We start from the raw sequence: 22309 nt of genomic DNA, 5'->3' as shown, positions 1-22309 counted from the left end.
TCTGAACAACATATGTTAGGATCAGAGACTTTTTGCCTCTTGGTACTTGAGACCCAACATCAAAAGGCTAGTCCTTCAAAGAATTTCATGATGCTATATTTAAATGGTACTTTCTTCCCAGTTTAGCTCTGAGTTTGATAAATTTCAGAGGCTCAGTATTTTTATTTTGTTAGTACTGTGAGATGAATTTTTTCTGAATCAAAACCACCTAAATTCGGGTTAAAAAGACAGATGAATACTTTGAAGATCTGTTTCAGTGTTACACATTGTTAAACTGTTTATTGTGTTGTTTTTTTTTTTTAAGTGAATAATCCTTTTTCTTTGTATTATTATTTACTCTGTATTTTTCAGTAATGGAGACACAGTTACATTTATTTGTGTAGTTCTTTAGAGATCCATGATTTCCAAGGGAAGAACTGAGGCAGGGGGATTTCAGCTCTGCCCCCACATTAGACTCATGCCTTTAGAAGCTGGCCTGGAACTTGGATCAACTGAACCATGCTATTTAGGGATCAGGCTATAGGAAGGTGGTAATAAAAACAAATCCCCACAAGTATGAGACACAGCAGAACTGGGAACCAATTACCTAGACAGACAACCAATTCTATACTTTCTTCAGCTAAAAGTCAAATGACCTTTATTTAACTAGATTCTTGGCAACATTTTCTGTTGTATTTCCAGTAGGTTTGTTTGTTTGTTTGTTTTAAAGAGAAAGAACAGCTTTCTAGTGATTTTTGCCTGTCAGTTTCATGACTCAAGATTTGAACCTTTCTGGCCAGGAGTGGTGGCTCATGCCTTTAATCCTAGCACGTGGGAGGCAGAGGCAGGTGGATTGTTGTGAGTTCGAGGCCAACCTGGTCTACAGAATGAGTCCAGGACAGCCAAGGCTACACAGAGAAACCTTGTCTTGAAAAAAACCAAAAGAAAAAAACTAAAACAAAAATGAACAAAAAAAACAAACAAACAAAAAACAGAAGAAAATTTGAACCTTTCTCTGTAGAACTGGATTTTTGAGAACTGGTGGTTTCTCTGTGTACTTCATGATGTTTTTTTGAAGGCCCATGGACAGTTGGAGGCATCCGTTTTGTAACCACAAACAGAACTCCATTTCTCTCTTCATGTCAAATATTTCTAGTAAGAGCAGTTTGCCTTTTGAGGAAAAGTGTGGGCTTCACTGTGCTGTCATGGTGCCTGCTGAGGTAGCTCATGGGCACCTGATGTAGAGTGGGTTTCGATTCTGTGGTTTCAAGTGACCTTTGGCTATGGTCAGATATTTACGGTCAGCTAAACAGGAAGATGAGTCTTGGCACATCTAGGAATTAGGTTGGCATGGTTCAAATAGAGAGGGGCTTTTCTGGGCCTTTACTCGTGTACCTATTTCTTGACCATTTAGTGGGCACTTCCCTTGAATATTTTATTATCCACTTGGTTTATAATCAAGACCACCCACCTGATTTTAGCCTAAAGACTCCACACACACACACACACACACACACACACACACACACACACACACACACACACACCGCTCGCCTTTTTATTCCCTCAAGCCTGCGTTGCATGTGTATTCATGTTTTTGCTTTCCATCCACGGAGATCTCCAGCTGGGAAAATATAGTGTGTACAATACTCTCTGCCTTCAGCTGACATTGCTCATAAATTGCGCCAGAAACACTGCTATCAGCCGCTTAATAGCAGGTAGAATGTAGCTCTACATATCAAGCCGCAGCAGGATGCAGCATCTATGGTTACCAAATTTGCAGAGGAGCAGGGGAGGGGCAGAAAGTTTTCTAAGAGTAACTACAGAGGCATTGGATGCATGTTCACTGAAAGCAGCTTTTCTGAAAAGGACTTGGAGGCCTGACGTGGTGGCTGCCCCTTTGGCTCAACTTTGCTGAATTGTTATTTTTGAAGCACTCACAAGAGGTCTCTACCGTAGAACCGAGTAGAAAAGGCAAGCTTGTTCTATTCTCTTCCTCTCTTTCTCTTCTGTCTTTTTGAAAGGAAAGGTCTTTGATAACTGTAGTGGAACGGGTTCCGGTTAGCAAATTCCCAGCAGGGTGAGTAGGTGTGCACAGTGTGCCTGTGAGGCACACTCGCTTTCCCACACAGCAGAGGTGTGCCCAGTGCAAATGTGGAAGGCAAGCCGTGCTACTTGTTTGGTCTCAGGGTTAGCTTATCACTCACAGTGACCTGTCTAAGGACACTCACTGTGCAAGTACAAAGATGAGATGAAATCCTTAGCATCTTCATAAGAAAGTTGGGCATGGCGCCAGTGAGATCACTCGGTGGGTAAATGCCTTTGCCGTGGTAGAAGGAGAGGACTTCCTCCCAGAAGTTGTCTTCTGATCTTCACACATGTGCCGGGGCAGGAGCCCATCTGCATACATATGAACACACAATAAGCACGTCAGTCAATAGGTTAAATTGACACTTTAAATTTGGACATGTTCACCTAAAACCCCAGCACTCTGGGGTCAGAAACAGAAGGATCGCTTTGGCTTGGCTGCCAGCGTCGCTCCAGGCTCAATGAGAGACCCTGTCTTTTGGAACTAAGGTAGAAAGAATAATGAAACACAACACCGGAACTCCTCCTGTAGCCCGTGGGTGCTGGTGTACATGCATGCACTACTCACACTGACATGAGCATGTGTGTATGTGTGGCAGGGTCTGAAGAAAATAGGCATGCTGTAGACGCATTGTGTTAAAAAATTATGTGTGAGTAGAATAGATAGCTTCGGTGATGTAAGGTTTTCTGTGACCTTGTTTTCTTAAGTGAGGTTATGTTAATATTTTTGAACACTTCCGAGTTGCCATCCATGAAAGGAAAGAGTGGCTGAGGCCCTGTCATCTTCTGTGAGAGGCCATTGTTGGTATTCTGCCTCTTGCCAGAAGACATTAGTGTGGATGGTGGAATAATTCTCTGCTTAAATCAAATGAAACTGCTATGCTAATGATTCTGTCAAAGCCTCCGGCAGTTAAAAGTCCTTAGCCTCTGTTAAAGTGCCTTTGGAAATTTCCCCAAAGGGAATAGCAAAACGCACCCCACCCTCACCCTGAGAGTGTGGCAAAGGAACTAGTCATAATCCTGGCTCCCCATTTCTTTCCTGGAAATGTTCGGCTCTGGTATGTATATCTTATTGTATATGATATACATTTTTTTCTTTCAAGCCCATTAGCCTGGTGAACCTAAGAGCTACTTTACATCCTGTGGGTAGAACTAGCAATTAGTGTCTTCACTAAGTCCCCATGGGGATTGTTTAGCATCTGGAGAGCTTGGGGAAAACATTCAATATGCCTAGAGCTAAAATACAAATACTTTCAGAAGGGACTCACTTGTGTAGTCCATCCAGGACAGAACCTTGGTTTTCACCATCTAGAGGAAGCTAGAACCTTGAATCCTATAGTGTCCACAGGCAACGACACTGCCATTTGGTTTGGCTTCTGTCCTGCTAGAATAGTTGCCAAGTGACAGTACTAGCTCATTGCCATTCTGAAAACACCTCTGCTTCTATTTTTGAAATGCAGGCAAAGTTCATCCCTGAAGATGGGACTGCCACCTTTTAGCCATCAGTAACTACTTTCTGGTTGTTGTGATAAAAGCAAAAGTAGGCAAGAGTCTCCTGGTGTGAGGCAGAGAGATCCTGCCTCCTACTGTGATCTTGAGTGATGAAACAACTTGTCTCCCGCTGTGTCATCCAGTTTTGTCTTGAGGTGTCTGTGGCCATGGTCACGAAGTCCTGTCTCTCAGAGTTGCTTTCTCTTTTTTGTTTGTTCCTTGAAGTTCTAAATGGGACTTTAAACAAATTGAATTTTGTAGCGTATTTATTGCAATGAATAATCTTTATGGTCACTTTAAATCATTTTATATGCCATAAATTTGGCACAACCCTCTTTCGTTTTAGTTTCCTTGCTAATTGGGCCAAGAAATTTAAGATTTGTTAAGTGAAGACTCCCAAGTCACCTACCACAGAACTTGAGTACTAGCCAGTGCAGTTCTTTGTCCAGGGTTTTTCTTCCTTTTTTTCCTGAAAATAATTGTTCTCAGCAGCATTTCTCATGTAGCCTGGTTGACTCTGAACTTAAATAACTGAGCATGACTTTGAACTCCTCATATTGCTGATTCTACCACCCAAGTGGTAAGGCTATAATGTGAAGCGCTCTGGCTTATGTGGTGATAAAGATGGAATCTTGGGCATCACATATGCTAGACAAGCATTCTGCCAACTGTGCTACATCCTGAGTCCAAGAAACCTGTTCTCCAAAGCAATATTCCATCCCTGTAGGTTAGCCTCACTAGAGTAGAGTTCCTGGGGCTCTTGGCTATGAGCCAGGCCTCCCCACTATATTGGGCTTTAAGAAAACCTCATACTCAGAAGGAAACACTAAGGGGCCTAGATGAATGTCTGCACCCACACAGTGCTGTGGTTGATGCCCTGGTGGTCTCTGTCCTTGTTTCACCTCTGTTCTCATTAGTCTTGGAAGCCAAGACCAAACCTTTCATCTCTCTGGGCCTTAAAGTTGTTTCCTTTTCAATAAAGATTCCCCAAGATGCTTTTGTGATTTAAAATTACTTAGGTCATTGTTTATTTATTTGTTGATTTACTTGGGGGAGGGTGGACTCTCTTTTTAGATTGGTAGTAGGGTTAAGTAAATTACTATGAGATTCTTTGAAAAGGGCTTCCTTAACACACAGTCAGTACATTATACCCTCTGTTAAATCAAACAAAAGTGCCTACCAGTGTTGTATGTAATAACATTTATTCTAGAAACAGTCAAAGGAGCTTTTCGCAGGCCAGCCAGCATGTTCCTTATGCTCAGATTACTCATATTTCAGGACTTGTTACAGTGACTAACAGTGATGCTAGTGCCATACTCCATATGGAACAGAGGTGCTGTGAGGGCAAAGCTCGGATGAGGGTGCTGTGAGCAGAGCCGTGCAGGCAGCAGTCCTTGTGCCAGGGCCTCAGTTCCTCTGCTTGTCCCATATAGCTCTTCCCTGGGTCAAGGTGAAGTGTAAATTGCAGAAACTGTGACTGGGGACACATTGGACAGCTAATTGCTCTGTAAAATTTATTTAGATTGTTCTCGCTTCTGCTGCTATTCCAGCTTCCACCCTTTCATGTGAGGCCTGGAGTTGTGAAGACAGGCCAAGGAGAAGTGATTTTATAAGGTTGACCCCAAATTCCTTCAGCAGCCAGGCATCAGGCAGTTCATTTTGGGTCTGAGTTGGATTAAGGACGTGGAATTTACATTTCTGTAATCTTCTGGAAAGAGGTCGAGGCAGCAAAGACCAGATTTGCATCAGCATCTGCAATGAGATGTTATTGTGACCATTTTCTTTTTTAGAATGAAAGGTTTCATTTAAAAAATGCTTATTTTTAATGTTTCCTGTTCTGTTCTGTGAAACACATGATACGAGAGTTTCCATATATACTTACTGTTTCTATTTTTAAATGTACATCCACATAAAATTAATTAATTAGCTGATTAAGTATTAGAGGCCATGTTTTGCTAAATGAATTAAACATGCTCACACTAAGAAGTACACACACACACACACAGAGCAAACCTAACTTAATATGCCTTTACTATATATCATGTGGACAAGAATTTAACATTAATTCTTATCCACATCTGTCACCTGTACTGGGGTCCAGGTACATGGTTCCTAACAGGTTGGCTACATGGCATTTAAAACAAAAAACCTTTTGTGTTTGAATTATTTGGAGCATAAGTCCCCAGAAGCAGACTGTGAAGGGAACACCTACTAGAAGTCACAGGCACTTGTCTTTGACAAGTGATGGCTGTGCTCACTTCTGTCTGGCAGGAGCACACTTACCAAAGGCACACAAAACCATCTGTGCCAATACTGGTCACGACAGGAAAGCACCCACTGAGCTGTCCGACGCGGATGCTTGTGAGCATGTGGGCTCTGAGCTTCACATTGCCAAACAAGAAGCCGAATAATTTTGTGTCTCCTTGAAATCAATTTCTGCTGATGACACACGCAGGTGAGAACCACAGCTTCTGAATATTTACATCCGGCAAATAAAATTTACGTTCCCTGAAAGGCAAAGAAGGCTGCCATTTCATGCTTCCTAACCTTCATTGTGTCTTTCTCTTTGGTACACATAAGCAGCCTAGTAGGCACAAATGCACATGCCCATTATGGAGGGCAAGATTTCTTTTCTGCTTTGTCAACTATGTTTTAGAAAAGGCTCTGTTTTTTTCTTTTTATTGCCTTTATCTATTACATCTGGAAAATTTATTTAAGCAATGACAGATCTCTCTTTTGGGCTCTGAGTCTGGGAGAATAACCACTGGCAGGCTATTGGGATGAGATTTGTTGAATATGACTGTTCATTAAATTGCAAGTAGTCGGGGAGGCTAACAGTCCGGATCTGCCATGCCTGGGCAGGTTATGGTCTGTGTTTAGAGCCTCTATGTCAGGTGAGCAGCAAATGTTCCTTATCCATTGCTTTTGGAATATTTTTGAAAAAGAAAAAGAAAGAAAGGAAAGAAGGAGGAAAGAAAGAAATAAAGAGAGAAAGAAAGAAAAGTGGTTTCTTTTTGAAATCCCATTAGAAGGTTCCTGGCCTATTTATCTTGCAGGATTGCTCATTCCACACAAGTTTCTATAAATAAATAAATAAACATTAAAAAAAAAAAAAAAACCCAAACCAAACTACAAGAATGCCAAAGTAAGCATCAACCATGTGGCCATGGCATGGGGATTGCAGAGGGAGTGTTCTGCCCGGTTGTATTTCCTGCTTTTGAGGCTGTCCATGTGTCACAATCATGGTCAGTTTCAACCTTCTAAGGTGATGCCACCAAACCTAGAGATTCTCACACCTATACCACGTGTTTCTAGCATGCCTCTGGTCATCATCGAGGCATCCTCTTTTACCCTTAGGGGCCTTCTGTCCATGCTCATGTAGTTCCTGTACGAAACTGTGCCGTTTATAAAACCATGTTCTGTAAGCTTACGTAATAATACACATGGGAGCAGGACAACAGAAGTCATATTGTGTTCAAGTCTCTTGACTTTCTAACCAGGGGACATCAGTTAAGCATCCTTAGAGTTAATTTGCTCATTAGTAATATAATAATTAAGGAACCTGACACACAAGCTCTGGGAAAACAAATGAGATGATCTGTGTAAAAATATTCATTCTCGTGACTCACGCATGGCAAGTCCTCACTCGGTGTGCCTTGCACTTGTTTTCACCTTTCCCTCCTGGCAACTGTACCACAAATGTTAACCACCCGATATGTGAGATAATGTTATTTTATTAATTTTAAATTGCCTTTTTGATGCTTCAGTGGATACACCAGCCCAGATTCGACTCTATCAAGATTCAGTAGGAAAATCTTCAAGCAAGCTTTTCTCTTCCTAGGTGTCTCAAGTTGACAACCAGGATTAACTGTCACATCACTTAGATAATGCAACAGCTATTTACATCATCTTTGGGTTCTTTAGGCATTATAAGGATATAAGAGGCTGTGCAATGGTTTTATGTAAGCACTATGCCCCTGTGTATAAAGCTTTTATGGTCTGTAGTAGAAGAGGAGTCTGTCCTAAAAGCAGACCCCCAGACCCCAGGGGAAGCCTTGTCTACTCGTTTCCTCTGATTTTATTCAGGCAGCTATGTGTATATTTTGCTTGCTTTCTCTCTGGTTCTTTTCTTAACTTACTTCTGGTTTGCAAAAACAACAATGAAAACCCAAAACCAAACCAAGCCAATCAATCAACCAACCAAACAACCGGAAGAACCGAAAAGGACCAGGAAAGTTTTCTATGTGAAAACTGGGCTACTCAGTCATTCTCATTGTCATTCTGAACCCTTCACAAAATATACTTTGGTCTTTGGAGCCCATTGTATTCATGGAGTCTAACGTGACAGCGGGCAAACGCACATAAGGATTTACAAAACACATTGAAGCTTTAGGTACAAGAGAATCATCTAAAGAAGAAGGCTTTGTTGCAAATTTGAGTTTCCCTTGATCGCATTTTTCTCTAATGTTCAAGTTGCATGGATCTCAGTGCCCCTCCCCAAGAATATAATCAGTTGTGCCCAGAGGCTTTCACAGGACAAATATAGCACTCGCCCACTCTTCTCTAAGACGTCACTTTTTCCAGAAAGCACAACTTGGAGGAGTCCTGTTTCGTGTCCATAGCTTACCAGGATATGTGTGGAACAGACTTTAACATGGCAGTTGCACAGTGGCTTTCTGCGAAAACCTTTCCTTGCTTGGAAAAGTATATGTGAATGGATGTGTGCTGACCCGTACTCTGGAACACACCACCCAACACGGCATAATCTTTTGGCTAAATGTCAACAGCCTTTGTGGCAAAACAACAACAACAACAACAACAAACCCAACTTAATTAAAGGCTTGCTTGGCTAATTAGTGTTACTGCTTTCCCCACCTGAATTAAAAAATGTTGATTCCCCAAATGTCAAAGTATGATTTCTTCCCTCAAATTCTGCCCTGTTCTTTACTGCTTTCAATAACAAGAGTTATTTGCTGGGACTGTAACAGGCCTGGCAGGGCCAGAGTATACTAGTTAATAGTCTTGGTTGGGCCTGGATGTAAGAGGAAGTAGGCTTTGCAGGGCCCTCTGATGATTACCTGCCATCAGCCACTGCTTTCCCACCCTCTCCCAGAGCAGTCTGCTTGGGTGAGAAGAGATAATGGCATGCTTGCTTTTTCTTTCAAAGAAAGCCAGGAAGCCTTTGGACCAATAACTCTGCAACAGCTTTAGAGTGCTGGATTCTTCAAACAAAGCCGAGCGGCATCCTGGTCTCCCCACCCCAAGGCCATGTCTCTGCTGCCAGCTGCTCATAAATACAGCTCCCGGTTTCTACTGAAAACAGCTTTAGTTATTGTAAGCAAAGGACATCAGAAGGAAATAATAGGTCTGCACCTCATTCCTCCACTGGGCATTTTCCTGTCGTGTGTACTAACCCCACAGCTATTTGTTAAGAAAACAAAAACAAAAAAATGTTATCTATTGCTTCCTGTGCCAGCTCCTAGTAGTAGCTCTGCCTAGCCAGACAGCCTCTGTTTGCAATGATATTTGATTTAGCAATTCAGGATAGGAATCAAAATTTTCTTCTCTCTCTCTCTCTCTCTCTCTCTCTCTCTCTCTCTCTCTCTCTCTCTCTCTCTCTCTCTCTCGCGCGCGCGCGCGCGCTCCATCACAAAAGAAGTACAATAAACCTACAAAGACATTTGAAATGTTTAGTCAGATCTTTCAGTGTGAAGAGGTGTATAAAACACATCCCAGTGACGAGCACCAATTAACAGTGCATTACTTTCTGGAAAAGACTTCAAGTTGGCTGCCCTGCAGGTCAGAGTCAATAAAGCTGGAGTTACTAACAATAGCCTTTCTCTCTTGCTGAAGCCTTGGACTTAACCCTAACTTCATCAGACCAGAGAAGAAGAGAATAATGCAGACAATAGGCATCTTGGGGGTTGACTCGAGCCTAATGCTCAAAGGCTGGAAAAACTGTGGGAGAGCATGATTGATCGCCTCACAGGCCCTAGTTCTCCCTGCAGAGGACTAATGTTTCTGCCTCCTCTGAGAGGGTTTGATGTGCCACCTGGGGTCAGAACTTATCAGCCTGTGGGGCTAATGTTTCTGATGAGGCCAAAGTGCAGCCAATAATTTATACAGAGATTTGTGCTTAAGTTTGCAAGAAGAGTGGGTCTTGACTTGCATTCCTTGCCCCATCTGAAGTGTGAAAGAACTTAAAGCCTTCCTGCCAACAGCATCATTGGCTGTGCTTGATAACACTTAAGATAAATGTAAACTCAAAAAGAGACAGAAGTCATTGTGGAGTATTTAGTTCGCAGTTGGCAACGAGGCCCGATTTCAGGAGTTTCAGAATCTATCAGTAGAATGGGTAAAGACAATTTTACAGATACTATAAAACAGATTTGCCTCTAGAATGTAATGACAATGTCAGAGAAAACCAAAATGACTTTGAAACAGTTCTGAGTACTGCGCTGAAAGTCCCTAACAAACAAATCTGAAGTCTTGGGGCAGCGCCAACAGAGAGAAAATGTCTGCCAACGCCAAGGATGGGGACAGAGCCTTGTGTCCAAGAGGAACTAGATTTTGGGCTAGAGGCCTGGAAATTCTGTCTGGTTTTCAGAGAAAAAAAAATCGATGGCTGAGCATGACCACACATGTGTACAGAACGCGTATTCATGCAGCCCCTAGAAATTGACAGTAAGGCAACGACACGGAGCTGGGCTGCTCAATCAATACCGAGCTAAGTTCTGTTCTCTTCCTGCAAAATGACAGTTTGCTCCAGTAAGTGCTAACAAAGGCCCCTTTACCTCCGCCCTGCACTAGGAGAGCACTGTTAGTCACACTTCATTAGCTTTGTTTACAGAAAAGACCTGGTCTCTAAGCAGGGTATTGAAATCCTTGTAACTCCATAGGGCCTTTAAAACAAAACAAAACAAAACTTCCCTCCCTGAAAGATAAGACCTTCGGAATGCGGGGGTGGGGGAGGCCCAAAAATACCTTAGACCATTGTCAAGGGAACTGGTTTGTTTGGATGGGAGTTGAAAAGATGAGTTGGTATTTAAGGTGCTGCCTCGGTGCTGAGCTGTATCCTCAGAACCAGGCTGGACCCTCAGAACCAGGCCTTGGGGTCTCTTTGCTGTCTGTCCTCACTGAACTGGGAATCTTTAATTTGGCCTTTCTGTAACCTGAAAAAAAAAAAAAATGAGGTGCTCCTGAAAATCTGGAAATGAGCCTTCTTTTCCTTAAAAATAGTGTGAAGGAGTGGCTTTGGGGATTTCTAGTTGTAGTTGAGTCAGGTGAGGAAATGTCTGCTTTAAACAATGAATGTTTCTTTGCAGAGATAAATTCCTACTGGTTGAGATTAGCACAGTGTCTACAGAAGCAATAAAAGATTGGAATTTGCAACCCTTAAGATTCTAAAACACAGATAAATCACGTCTTGTGGCCTCCCGTTGCTAAGAATCTAAGAATAAGCTAATGGGTACAGAAGCAGGCGCTGCTACACCTGGAAGGAATCTAGGAAGTTGTCTTAGTGTGAAACTCTTTCTATTTAAACATCTGCCTCTATTCTTCAGCTGTGGACTGAGCGTTACAGGAGAGTTTAGAAGATGATGTGGTCACTTGACTTGAAACCGGGGGCTCAGAAAAATATAGGTTAGCTCCAGAGGGGACTGAGAGGCAAGGGGCAAGGTACGCCCTTTCTTCCTGCCTAGTCTTCGGAATTCACTGCAGATCACCCGTGGCTGCAATACACTCCTGTAAATAATATGCAAAGATGATGAAAGGTGGCACCATGGTGGGCCCATGCCAAGGTGGACCTTCTTGAGGAGTTACCAGCCACTCAACAGATCCTATTTAGGAAAGTTTATTGTCGGAAGCAGGAGGAAGCCTGGAAACGGATAAAGATGGTGAGTGAGCCCTGGGGACAGAGAGACAGGGGCAGGAAGAGAAAGAGGGTGCCCAAGACAGAGCGGGTGGGGAGGGGGGAGGGGAAAGTAACTGGGATGTCAGGGGTCCTTATATGCCCTGCACACACCTGGCACACCTGGTGTTGTGCATGGCAGGTGATGACATAAGCAATTGCTAGGACCCTGGGGGCAGGCCAGCTGAATCGCCTGTATGCCAACACCACTACTTTCCAAATCTAAGCCATATTATGTGACTCCATTACCAGAGCGATCCATTACCAGAGCGACCCACTGTCATGCTGCCTGTAGGATATAGCCACTGTAGATAGGAACAAAAACCTCCATCAAGCTCTTTTCCTTATCCAAGAGAGTGCTGAATCCAATTTCTCTGATAGTCTGTCCTTTGGTTCCTCTCTAGATTGGCCAAGATGGTGGCTTTCCTCTTTGTATGCCTTATGTCTGCAAAACCTCTTCTTCCAGCCTTCTCCCCCCGCAGTTCAGAGAGGCTGTTCCCAGTTTGAGCTGCTGTTGTAAATTGCTATTTTAAATTTCGGTGAGCGGAATAACAGCTCAGTGATCATCCCCAGCAAATGTTGTTGGCCTTTGTAAAGAATGGCTCCTTCGGAGGCTTTATGATTTACAGAGGACACAGCTGTGGGCATCAGAGCTATAGGAATCTGTGCTCTCCTGGGCCTGGTGAGCTACAGATGAAAAGGGCCCAGAGCTGGCACAAAAGCAAATAAGCAGTCTGACTTTAAATAAAGCATCCTAATTTATAGGAAGCCTAGTTCTTCGGTCCCAGTGAGATATACAGATCAGTAGCAGCCTTTTGATGTGAAACATAATTGTCAATTGGCTCCCACTGTTCCCTTATAACTCATGACCAGGACTGGTAAAAACAACTTCTTTAAACACAGTCCCATAATCTAGAATTTTGATACTCATATTTTGACAAGCAATTCAATAGTATGTAAACCCAAAACTCTTCAGATTATCAGGCCCTATAAGCTGGAGAGAGAATGGGTGCCCAGAGGACCACCTCCTTCTTTCTTGCCCACTCATCTCCGAAGCCCATGAGGTCTGCTTCATTCATCTATAGAATTACTTTGTCTTTCCTCCCAGCTTCTCCATCCCACATGCCTGATGGAGAAAAACAGGAAAGCTGTCTGTTCCAGGACTCTACTCACAGCGTTGTGCCCTCTCCTACTTTGGGGGCCGTGGACTCTCATTTGACGAGGAATGATCTGGAGGGGCCTTTTTATCTTGAGTAACTGTTCCCATCTTCATTGGCTGCCCCCTTTGCCTGTGTCTCAGCTAAAGCCATGACTACATGACGAGCTTGGATACGGGGGAATTGGTGATGCAGAGGAGTGCCATGAAGCGCAGGGAACTATGGGAGCAGTTACTTGATGAGCTGCAGCCCTCCAGTTGTCTGTCTTAATGGTTCTCACAATGATGGAGGGAAGGCTGTGTCCACCCCACTCTGGGAGACCCTGGCCATGTGCTGTGTGCCCAGGGTCACTTGTACATAGTGGTGTCTTGAATACCAATCTTAAGAAAAAGGAGTGGCTCTCAGGAGGTGATATTACTAGAGCCAGTAAGCCTGGCTCAGCAAACATTTATAAAATACCTTTCCCACACTCTTGAATGCCTTTATTTAAAGGAAGAAAAATATCTCCTGATGAACTAATAAAAGCCCTGGGAGGGGGAGGGGCGAGAAGGCGAGAAACCATTTTCCTTCTCTAATGAGGAAAGTGCATTAAAGGGCGTAAGGAGGCCGTGTTGGAAGTCCATCATGGAAGTTCAGATTTTACATAAAGAGTGCCTGGAAAGTCCAAGTGCAAAAATTAGGCATCAGAAGTCAGAGTGGCATTGGCTCCATGATGTCAAGCCTCCAGAAAAAGTTACTGGAAGGCTTACTCAAAAGCCATAAATGGAGCCTCTTTGTACAAATAGACACTGTACTCATGGCATGGCATTGCTTGTTCTGTTTTTTCACTTATTACTTGAAATGCTTGCCTCAGAAGACTCCATCAACCCTAAGCTACTTTGTCCTTTCTTTTCCACTGTGTGGTGACTGTGCCTTGGCGGGCTGTGACCTGCAGCAATTGGAACGGTACCCAGTGAAGTGTCCCTGGCTTGCTGTGCTGTAGAAGCTACCCCAAGAGGTCTTCTCCTTCCTGTTCTGGCACTGTCATCTCAGACTTGTTTTCCATCTTGTCCTCAAGGAGGGACTCTGGACACCTTAGCAGAAACTGGTAGAGGGGCTTTTGCCAGGGGGTGTGACGAGAGTGCTGCTTGTATACAGAGGGAATATCGTCTCCAGCCATCAGTCCTGCTTTGGGATAGCCACGCCTGTCTGCTTAACATAAAGGCAAAGGCTTTTGTTATTGATCATGTTTTAAACTGCTTTCTAAAGACCTCCATGTGGTATCATTTATGATACCTTTCATTACATTTGAAGCATATTGTAAAAGCTATGGCATTCTGTAAGTAAGAAACTTGCTTGCACAACATCCTGGCTACTGAAAAGAAGCAAAGCTCCCTCTCTCTCTCTCTCTCTCTCTCTCAATCAATCAATCAATCAATAGGAACTTACAGTTAACCACCTATCAGGGAATGATTTTGTTTTCAGACACTCTGATATCACAGGCTGGCCTTGAACACATTATGCATTCTAGGCAGATCATGAACTCTCAATTTTGCTACTGTCTCTTAAGCACTAGGATTGTATCCATGTACCACCATGCCCACCCTTGGCCTGGCATTTTTTTTTTTTAAGTTGTGTCTTGTGCTGTTGTGATGTTCATTCATCCTTCTACATGGGTGGTTTTCAGCCAAAGGAAGTTTTGTCCCTATCTTCACAGGCAGCAAATGCAGTGAATGCATGGGACAGCCTTTTAGTGTTTCTGGTGATGCCCGACAAAAGCCTCATTTCTGCTCCGTGTTCTTTGCCAGTAGACTTCTTAACAGGCTATTGTGATTTGTAGACAGGAGAGAGAATGTCGTTACTGGGGAAGCAAGGAAAAGAAAACCAGCAAGAGGTTCCTTTAGCTGACCAGTCAGCTGGATATTGACCACCTGTCTTCATGGGAAAGAAATAGATGGCAGTGAGTAAGTGAGAGTCTAGTTTTCCAAGAAGCTCAATGATTTTCCCAAATCAATACAGCTCATCAGGCCTCGGAACAAAGGCTGCAGGGGAGGTGACAGTGATGGAAGTGGGTCTGTGTTCTTTTGTGTATTAAACCATAAGGCCCATGGGAAAACAAGGGTTCTCTGGCTGTAGATTTGCATGCAAGTGTGTGTGTGTGTGTGTGTGTGTGTGTGTGTGTGTGTGGTCTTAAACACTTATTAGGTATAGTTGTAGAAGGGAAATCCTTTCAGATTAAAACAAAAAGAACTATATAGATTGTATATAGATGCTCAAGTATTTTAGAAGAACAAAAAGGAGTGAGGAGACTACTTTGTCTTTTAAAAAGTAGCTTAGAGCAAAAGCCTATCTTGGCTTTTCAGTATTGATTGGTTCCCCCACCCCCACCCCCACCCCTTTTTACTTATGGTGGTGTTTAGATGAACTCAAGCAAGTGTCTAGATAGCCACATTAACCCCTGGCAAACAGCCCAAATTATTCTGCCATGAATGAACTCTGCTCCTAATGCCCTGGAAATAGCACCAAAGCAGAATGCTGGACTGTCAAACACAGGTTATAATTAACAAAGTAGAACGATGCCAACATAGTCCAGCCGCCAACAGCAAATTCTAGCCCTGCTGTCCTTTAATCGTTAAGCCCTCTGTGCTTTCACAAGGTAGTACATTAACGCCAGAACAGCATGTCTCTGGGGTTTACGACTGGGGTGGCGGCACACTAGGGCATAAAGTATTTCTTTATACTTCCTTTTGTCAGCCCTGCCCTATCTCGCAAGCTCCATTGCCGTACATTATTTGTTCAGATAAAGCCCAATGTTCAGGGTGACTAATCGCAGAACTGTGTTCCAGATGGTTTGATTACAGGATGTGGTTAAAGTGACTCTTCAACCATTCAACCCAGCAGTGGGGCTCTTTTTAAAAAGAAGAAAAAGGAAAGGGGGAGGGAGGGAGGGAGGGAGGGAGGGAGAGAGAGAGAAAGAGAGAGAGAGGGAGGGAGAGAGAGAGAGAGAGAGAGAGAGAGAGAGAGAGAGAGAAAGAGAGAGAAACACCCACTGTTTACAGTTGGTCATGTGACAGCATTGACTTTTTTTTGCTCTGGTACACCATACATCGTTAGTGTAGATAATAGGAAAGCCTTTTTCCCCTTTAGTTGCCAGGTATTTTATGGGCAAATTTAGTTGTAAATTTAAAATTTTCACAAATAATTATAAACTTTGTCTTCTGAAAGAGAACCTAGCCAAAGGTAAAGGGGTCTGAAGCCAGATCCGTGAATAAAAGCAGGATAAAACTTCAGCTCAGAAAAGGCACCAAGGTGACACTCAAGAGAACAAATCCAGTGACATATTATGGAGAGAAGTTCTGCACAAAGAAATGTGATAAGCCCCACCCTGTGCAGTGGTCTCACTGGGACAATATAGGGTAACAAGGTATCTGAAATAGTGGCATTTCTATTTTCATTGGTGTTTCTTTAGAAAAATAAAGGAAAAAAAGTGTAACTGTAGAGGGAGAGGGTTACAGCACAAATGGGTTACAATTTGGTGTTGCTACAAGGAGGTTTGTGTTTTCTGCCACAGTGTACACCAAGTCCATCCAGATGTGGCAGTCTGAAAAGGAGTTCAGAAAAACAGTATGATTCCAAATTTGGCATTTGCAATGCTTGGCAATGCTCTTGGTCCCAAGGATGAGGCTCTTTTAAGACCCAGACACTCTTTAAATTGTAATATAAACAAACATATGCAGATCCACTGCACAATCAGCATCTGCCCAGTTCTTGAGGAAACAGCTCCACAAATATGAGAAATAATAATTCATAAGCCACATGTATAGTAATCTCTTTGAAGTAGAATCTCTCCACAGATAATGTCTGACACCTATAAGCTAGTGGGGGATTACACATACTGAAAAAGTATGAAAGCAGCGAGACCTCAAAAATCAGGCCTCTGGCTGGGCGGTGGTGGTGCACGCCTTTAATCCCAGCACTTGGGAGGCAGAGGCAGGTGGATTACTGTGAGTTCGAGGCCAGCCTGGTCTACAAAGTGAGTCCAGGACAGCCAAGTCTACACAGAGAAACTCTGTCTCAAAAAACAAAAATTAAATAAATAAATTATTTTTTAAAAAAACTCAGGGCTCTGTTGAGAGTCCTGAAGGTTCCAAAGTGTTCAGTGACCTTGCACTTAGAGTGCAGTGTCTCTCAGGGTTATGTATGCAGATACTGTACCAAATACAAAGGGAGGGATGTATTCTTGCAAGAGACCAGCTCAGTGTGCACATGAGTAGAGGGAAAAGCTAAAGGATCATCCTATCAAGATATGACACACATTCTCAGGCATGCTCAAGCATGATATGAGTTCCTCACCTAAGGACTGAGAGTTCCTAGTGAGTGGAAAGCCTTCTACTCTCAAGTTCTCACATGTGGGTGGCTTTGCAATCTTGAACTTTTGTAGCCTTCAAAGTCACTCCAGTCTTTTCTATGCCAGCCAAACAGAAAGGAAAGCGTGTATCCTAGGATGTATCCTAGAAGTTCTCACAAGCTGCTCTCCTACAGTAGAGTGTGATCACAGCCCCAGAGAAGGAGGCAGAGGGAATCCAGCTACAGAGCAAGGAAAGGGACTGACACGGATGCTGGTGAGCATCCATCATGGTCTAGTTTGTGGCCCAAGAGCGAATAATTTGGGGGTAAGATGGTATCAGTAGATGGACAGGTGCTATCACGAGAGTTTCTCCTGATTTGTTAGGAGCTCCTTGAGGAACCTGTATAGGCACTCAAGCCTACTTTGGGGAGTCCATTGTGATGTGAGGGTCAGCAAGATGGTAGGGTGGGTAAAGGAGCCTGTAGCCAAACCTCATGACCTGAATTTGCTCTCTCAGACCCTCTTGGTGGAAGGAGAGAACTGACTCTCAAAAGTTTTTTCTGACCTCCTAATGTGTGACATGGTGTGCAAACACACACACACACACAGTAATACTTGCTTTAAAGTGTGACATGTCCTATGGGCTGGTGGGAAATAATGACAAGATGGTGCTGTTCTGCCAGGAAACAAGGCCTTGGGTGGTGGGTGAGTGAACCACTTCAGGATTTCAGAAGGCGGAAATAGGAGCACTCACTGATAGATTTTTTCTTTTTATGTAAAACAAGGAACACTTTTAAAAACAAGATGGCTGCATAATATCTAGGTAGTCCATGAGTAGGTGCTGATAGAATCCTCTACTGGTGATGAGTCTAGAGGAAGAGGGGACGTGTGTGTGTGTGTGTGTGTGTGTGTGTGTGTGTGTGTGTGTGTGTGTGTGTGTGTGTGTGTGAGTGTGTGTGTGTGTGTGTGTGTGTACACAGGCATGTGTGCACTCAAGTGCACACTGACATGCATTGAAGCTTTGTGCCAGCACTTGCCACCTTCATCTCTTAGCTCTTACATATTTGAGGCTCTTGCCCATCCTGGTCCTCTCACTTAACACCTAGGTCTTTAGACTTCACTTTGTCTCGTCATTTCTTTTTTTTGTTTTGGTTTGGTTTTCAAGACAGGGTTTCTCTGCTACACTGAGGCCTGGCTTCCTGGATTCTCTTGATAGAGCAGGCTGGCCTCGAACTCACAGAGATCCTCCTGCCTATGCCTCCAGAGTGCTGGGATTACAGGCTTGCGCCGCCATGCCCGGCTTTGTATCATCGTTTCTAAATTTACATAATACTAATCCAGATTCCTGGCATGCATGTGTCTGGTTGTCTCTGCTTTGAGTACCCAGTGATAGAAGTTCAGGCTTAGGATTACCAGTCTGTAAGCACAGGTAATGTGCAGAACTGTGTCTCTACCTCTAGACTATGATCTATGTGTAGACTGTTTATAAGACTGTAGATTCTTTAAGTACAGGAGGTGAACAGAGCTTCTGAGAAAATATGATTCAGTAGCACCAAATAGGTACTTAATAAAAAGCCCAATAGACAGCTAATGCTTGATGGACCGAAGTAGGAAGTAGAACATGAATTCTTATGACGTCACAGTGTGTGCACGTGCGCGCGCGCGTGTGTGTGTGTGTGTGTTGTGTGTGTGTGTGTTACAGTCTATGAGACAAAGTGTCAACAACACAAAGAACAACATCATATGGGATGAGCCTTCCAATCTATCTTCGTACATTTTTTTTCTATTTGCTTAGGATTAACAGTAGCATACCTCAGGTGTTTTTCAAATAGCCCTTGGGTGGCCAGGGAAGGGCAGTAAGCCCAGACAGGTCCTTGTTGTTATTAACATAAAAAGGGCTGGCAGAGAGAGCCCTGCCTCCTAGCTCACAGGCGCACATGCAGGACAGTAAGTGTGTTGGAGAGACAAACCTACTGGGGCTAATGTGTGTGTATGTATGACTTCTTTAGAGAGAAACAGAACTTTAAGTCTGGCATTATAAAATTCAAATCTGTACTTTCTGACCACTAACTTCCATCTGATTCCTGTCACTCACTACGCCTTTAGTAAGTTCTATGCTTTATATGGCCTTGGGTTACAATAATGTTTGAAATTTGTAATTTCAACAAAATAATAAAAAAAAATATAGACTTGATTTATTGATTGAGATAGGCTCTTACTATGTAGCCCTAGCAAGCCCTAGCTTGCTGTGTAAACCAGGCTGGCCTCCAGCTCACAGAGATCCACCTGCCTCTGCCTTTGCTGGAAATAAATGTCTGTGCCACCACTCCCAAGAATTTCCACATTTCAGAGCTAAACCTCTTATTTGCACCTTAATGATGGCATGATTTCTAAAAGTGGGCCCACTTACAAAAACAAACAAGCAAGCAACGCATTTTAGTTCATAGAGGAACATTTCTTAACCTCTCCTCCAACTTGGAGCTGCAACTGTCTATAGTCACTGCAAATTCCAAGTGGAATTAACTACTGTGGCACTGTGCAGAGGCTTGCATGAGGAAAGATAGACCACCACAGGCCCATGAATCTAATTATCTCTGCTTGAGAAGACTGTTTAAAAAAAAAAAAATCCCTGGGAGTGGAGCATTTGTTTTGAGCATTTTAAGTTCAGAATGCTTCTAGAAATTTTTGACTTATTTAGGCTTCCTCAAAGTAGGCTTTTCTTTATAGGATTTTACTCCTCCCAGCACAGACAGCAACGTGGCCCACGTGGCTCCTAGGCAGTAGCAGATGTGAACTATTCTCATGTGGAAGTTGCAACTGATTGATGACCTGTGTTGGGGCCCTTCCTTCTCTCTGGCCCAGTAACCCTCGCCCAGCTTTTGGCCGCATATTTGGCTATGGGGGTCCTGCGTGCTTGGCCTGTTGGCTGTGTGCAGCTGTGTAGTGGGGATCGTTGGGGGACTGGGGTGGGGCTGCTTCCAACTTCCAGGGCCTTGGTGGGGGCTCTGGCAATGATTCAGTTCTCTAGCCTTGGGGAGAATCCTTTCTCTTGCCCAACCTTTTCTCCTTGCCCTATCTTCCTGTGTTCGGGCCAGCTGCATCGGTGCAGCCAATCAGATACAAACGTTCGCTGCAGGCATTGGCCAATCAGCGGCCTGCATTTGCTGGAAACGCGAAACCCTTAGGGGAAAAGCAGTAACAAAAGCCTTTCACTGCAGACAAATGTTAAGTGTCTGTGCAGACTTTTCCTGTTTTTAATTTTATTACTGCAAGAATGGAGGGTTTGTTGTTTCTTTCATGTTTCCTTTCAAGCAATTTTAATTATACATTTGTGCTACATCAGGGACTCTGGAACGCAGTGATTTCAGCCTATTGCCTCTGAAGCTAAAATGCAGTAACCTTCTGGCAATACAGATATATTCCTGTGCTGTAAATATAGCTGACATGCTAAAGAATTTTAAGCAGCTGCAGAGGTCTCTGACACCACACACAGTGCCCCAGAGAGCAGATGATGAGAAAGCCAGCTCAGTCTGCCCCTCTCCTCCAGGCCCCACCCCCCTTTCCTGAAGGGGTGCGCTCATAAAGAATCCTTTCCGATTGTTCTGTCTTGTGCAATTTTTGACCAAATGCCTAATTACCACTGAGTCTCATCGCCGTGGGATTTTTTTTCCTACTTAATGGGTAAAAACTCCCCACCCCCATAGTGGAGTCACAGAGGAATCGATTGTGATTTGAGGCAATTCTTGCGGTCCCTCCTAGCCCTCTCCCCCTACCCCCACCCCCCACCCCCAACTAGACTACTGCTACAGTCTAGTAGGTGGGGTTTACCGTGAGTAATTCAGCTGTCACATAACCAACAGCAGCCGGGACCATATGGGGAACAATTTAAAAAGCGCCTTTTGAGATGGTGGAGAGAAAATTTCCCTTACCCAGTAGTCGAGTCCTAACCATGCAGATATTTTTACCTTCGATTTAAAGGTTTCCAACATGCCAGACAGTGCCAGGAAAGACTTGGAGGGAGGGTCTCTGAGAGTGGAAGGACAGGCAGTAAAAGAAACAAAGGCTCCTGGAAATGTTTCATTTATTTACCCTACTCTTGTGTATGGCACAGAATATAGCTTCTTTACAAATATGTTTTAAGGAAGTGATTTTTTTTTTTTTAAAGTGGCACTTGTCCTCAAGAGAACAAGCAGGGCGTCAGATGATGTTTCTCAGCGACATTTGGCATACCAAGCGCACTTAAGTTTAGTAATTCACAGATGCGGTGCTGAACAGCGGAGGAAAAGCAGGGTGGCTGGGAGGAAACACGTGGGTTGGGGTTTGAGTTCTCTTCTAGTCCCCTGTAGCAAATGCTTAGCAAAGTTGACTGAAGATAACCCCAAGAGCAAATGTATTGTGCACACTTATTTTCTTAGGAGAGCTATTTTAAGAGCCTCTGAGACAAGACCAAACAGTAAAACAGGGCCCATTCTGAACCTGATTACTGTCTTATACAGTCAAGGAGGGGAGGATCCAGGAAAAGAAATCACAGCTGCCTCAAGGCCCCACTTTTCCCTCTGTGCCTATTTGTTACATACATGCAAATGTTTTCCTCCTTAATAATAAAAAAAAAAGTCACCATTGTTTTATATTTTTGAGTTGGAAACCAGATTCCTTTCAGTCATCCTCTGGCTTAGGCACCGGTAACTCCGGCTGGGTTTATGTTGGCTGCCTGCCAAACGAAAGCAATTATGTGTAATAATAGAAAAATTAAGAGGTGAATGTTACTGTTTTACAGCAGGACATGGCAAAAACCATTTCCTTCTGTCAGCAATATCTTGATCACACCCTCACACACCCTCACACACTCTCACCCTTTGCACCACATTTGTGAGTGAACACACACACACACACACACACACACACTTCCTGTGGGTTTTAACTTGAGGTCACTGAAACCAGAAAGAGGAAGGATGCAAACCACAGCTTTGAAAGCCAAGTGAGAATAGAACTTTGCTGTTAAAAATAATAGCAAGAAATGGAGTGGAAATAAAGTCATAGGTGTTAAGTGCACCCCTATTCACCCTCACTCTCCCCTACAGGTGTCCTAGTGGTCAATGTCACGTGGAGGAACAAAACGTATGTGGGGACCCTACTAGACTGCACCAAGCACGACTGGGCCCCTCCCAGGTAGGTGCCTTTTCTTTCTTGCTGCTTCCTCAGCTTCCCCCATCTTGTTTCTGCAAGGAAGAAATTAATAATCTATAAAACTCTTCCTGTAATTGAAACCAGGCAAAAGAGAAATGAGCCATTCAGGCCTCAGCTAGTAAAACACAGATGCTGGCTTTCTTGTCAATCAGATCTCTTGTCCTCTCTCTC

The 22309-nt window shown here is 43.6% G+C and overlaps 1 protein-coding gene across 5 annotated transcripts in view; it reads left to right on the top strand.

Annotated features, from left to right (window-relative positions):
- Positions 1 to 22309, top strand: part of Znf608 (zinc finger protein 608) — a 112320-nt gene that overhangs the window by 77987 nt on the left and 12024 nt on the right. For all 5 annotated transcript variants that reach the window (XM_051163192.1, XM_051163194.1, XM_051163193.1 and 2 more), the window contains exon 4: positions 22033 to 22120. In XM_051163192.1, coding sequence (XP_051019149.1) covers positions 22033 to 22120 — 88 coding nt within the window. The remainder of the gene's footprint in view (positions 1 to 22032; positions 22121 to 22309) is intronic.

Source organism: Acomys russatus, chromosome 20 (assembly GCF_903995435.1).
Source record: "Acomys russatus chromosome 20, mAcoRus1.1, whole genome shotgun sequence".
NCBI lineage: Eukaryota > Metazoa > Chordata > Mammalia > Rodentia > Muridae > Acomys > Acomys russatus.
Note: the sequence above shows the minus strand (reverse complement) of the source record. Positions and strands in the feature narration are given on the sequence as shown.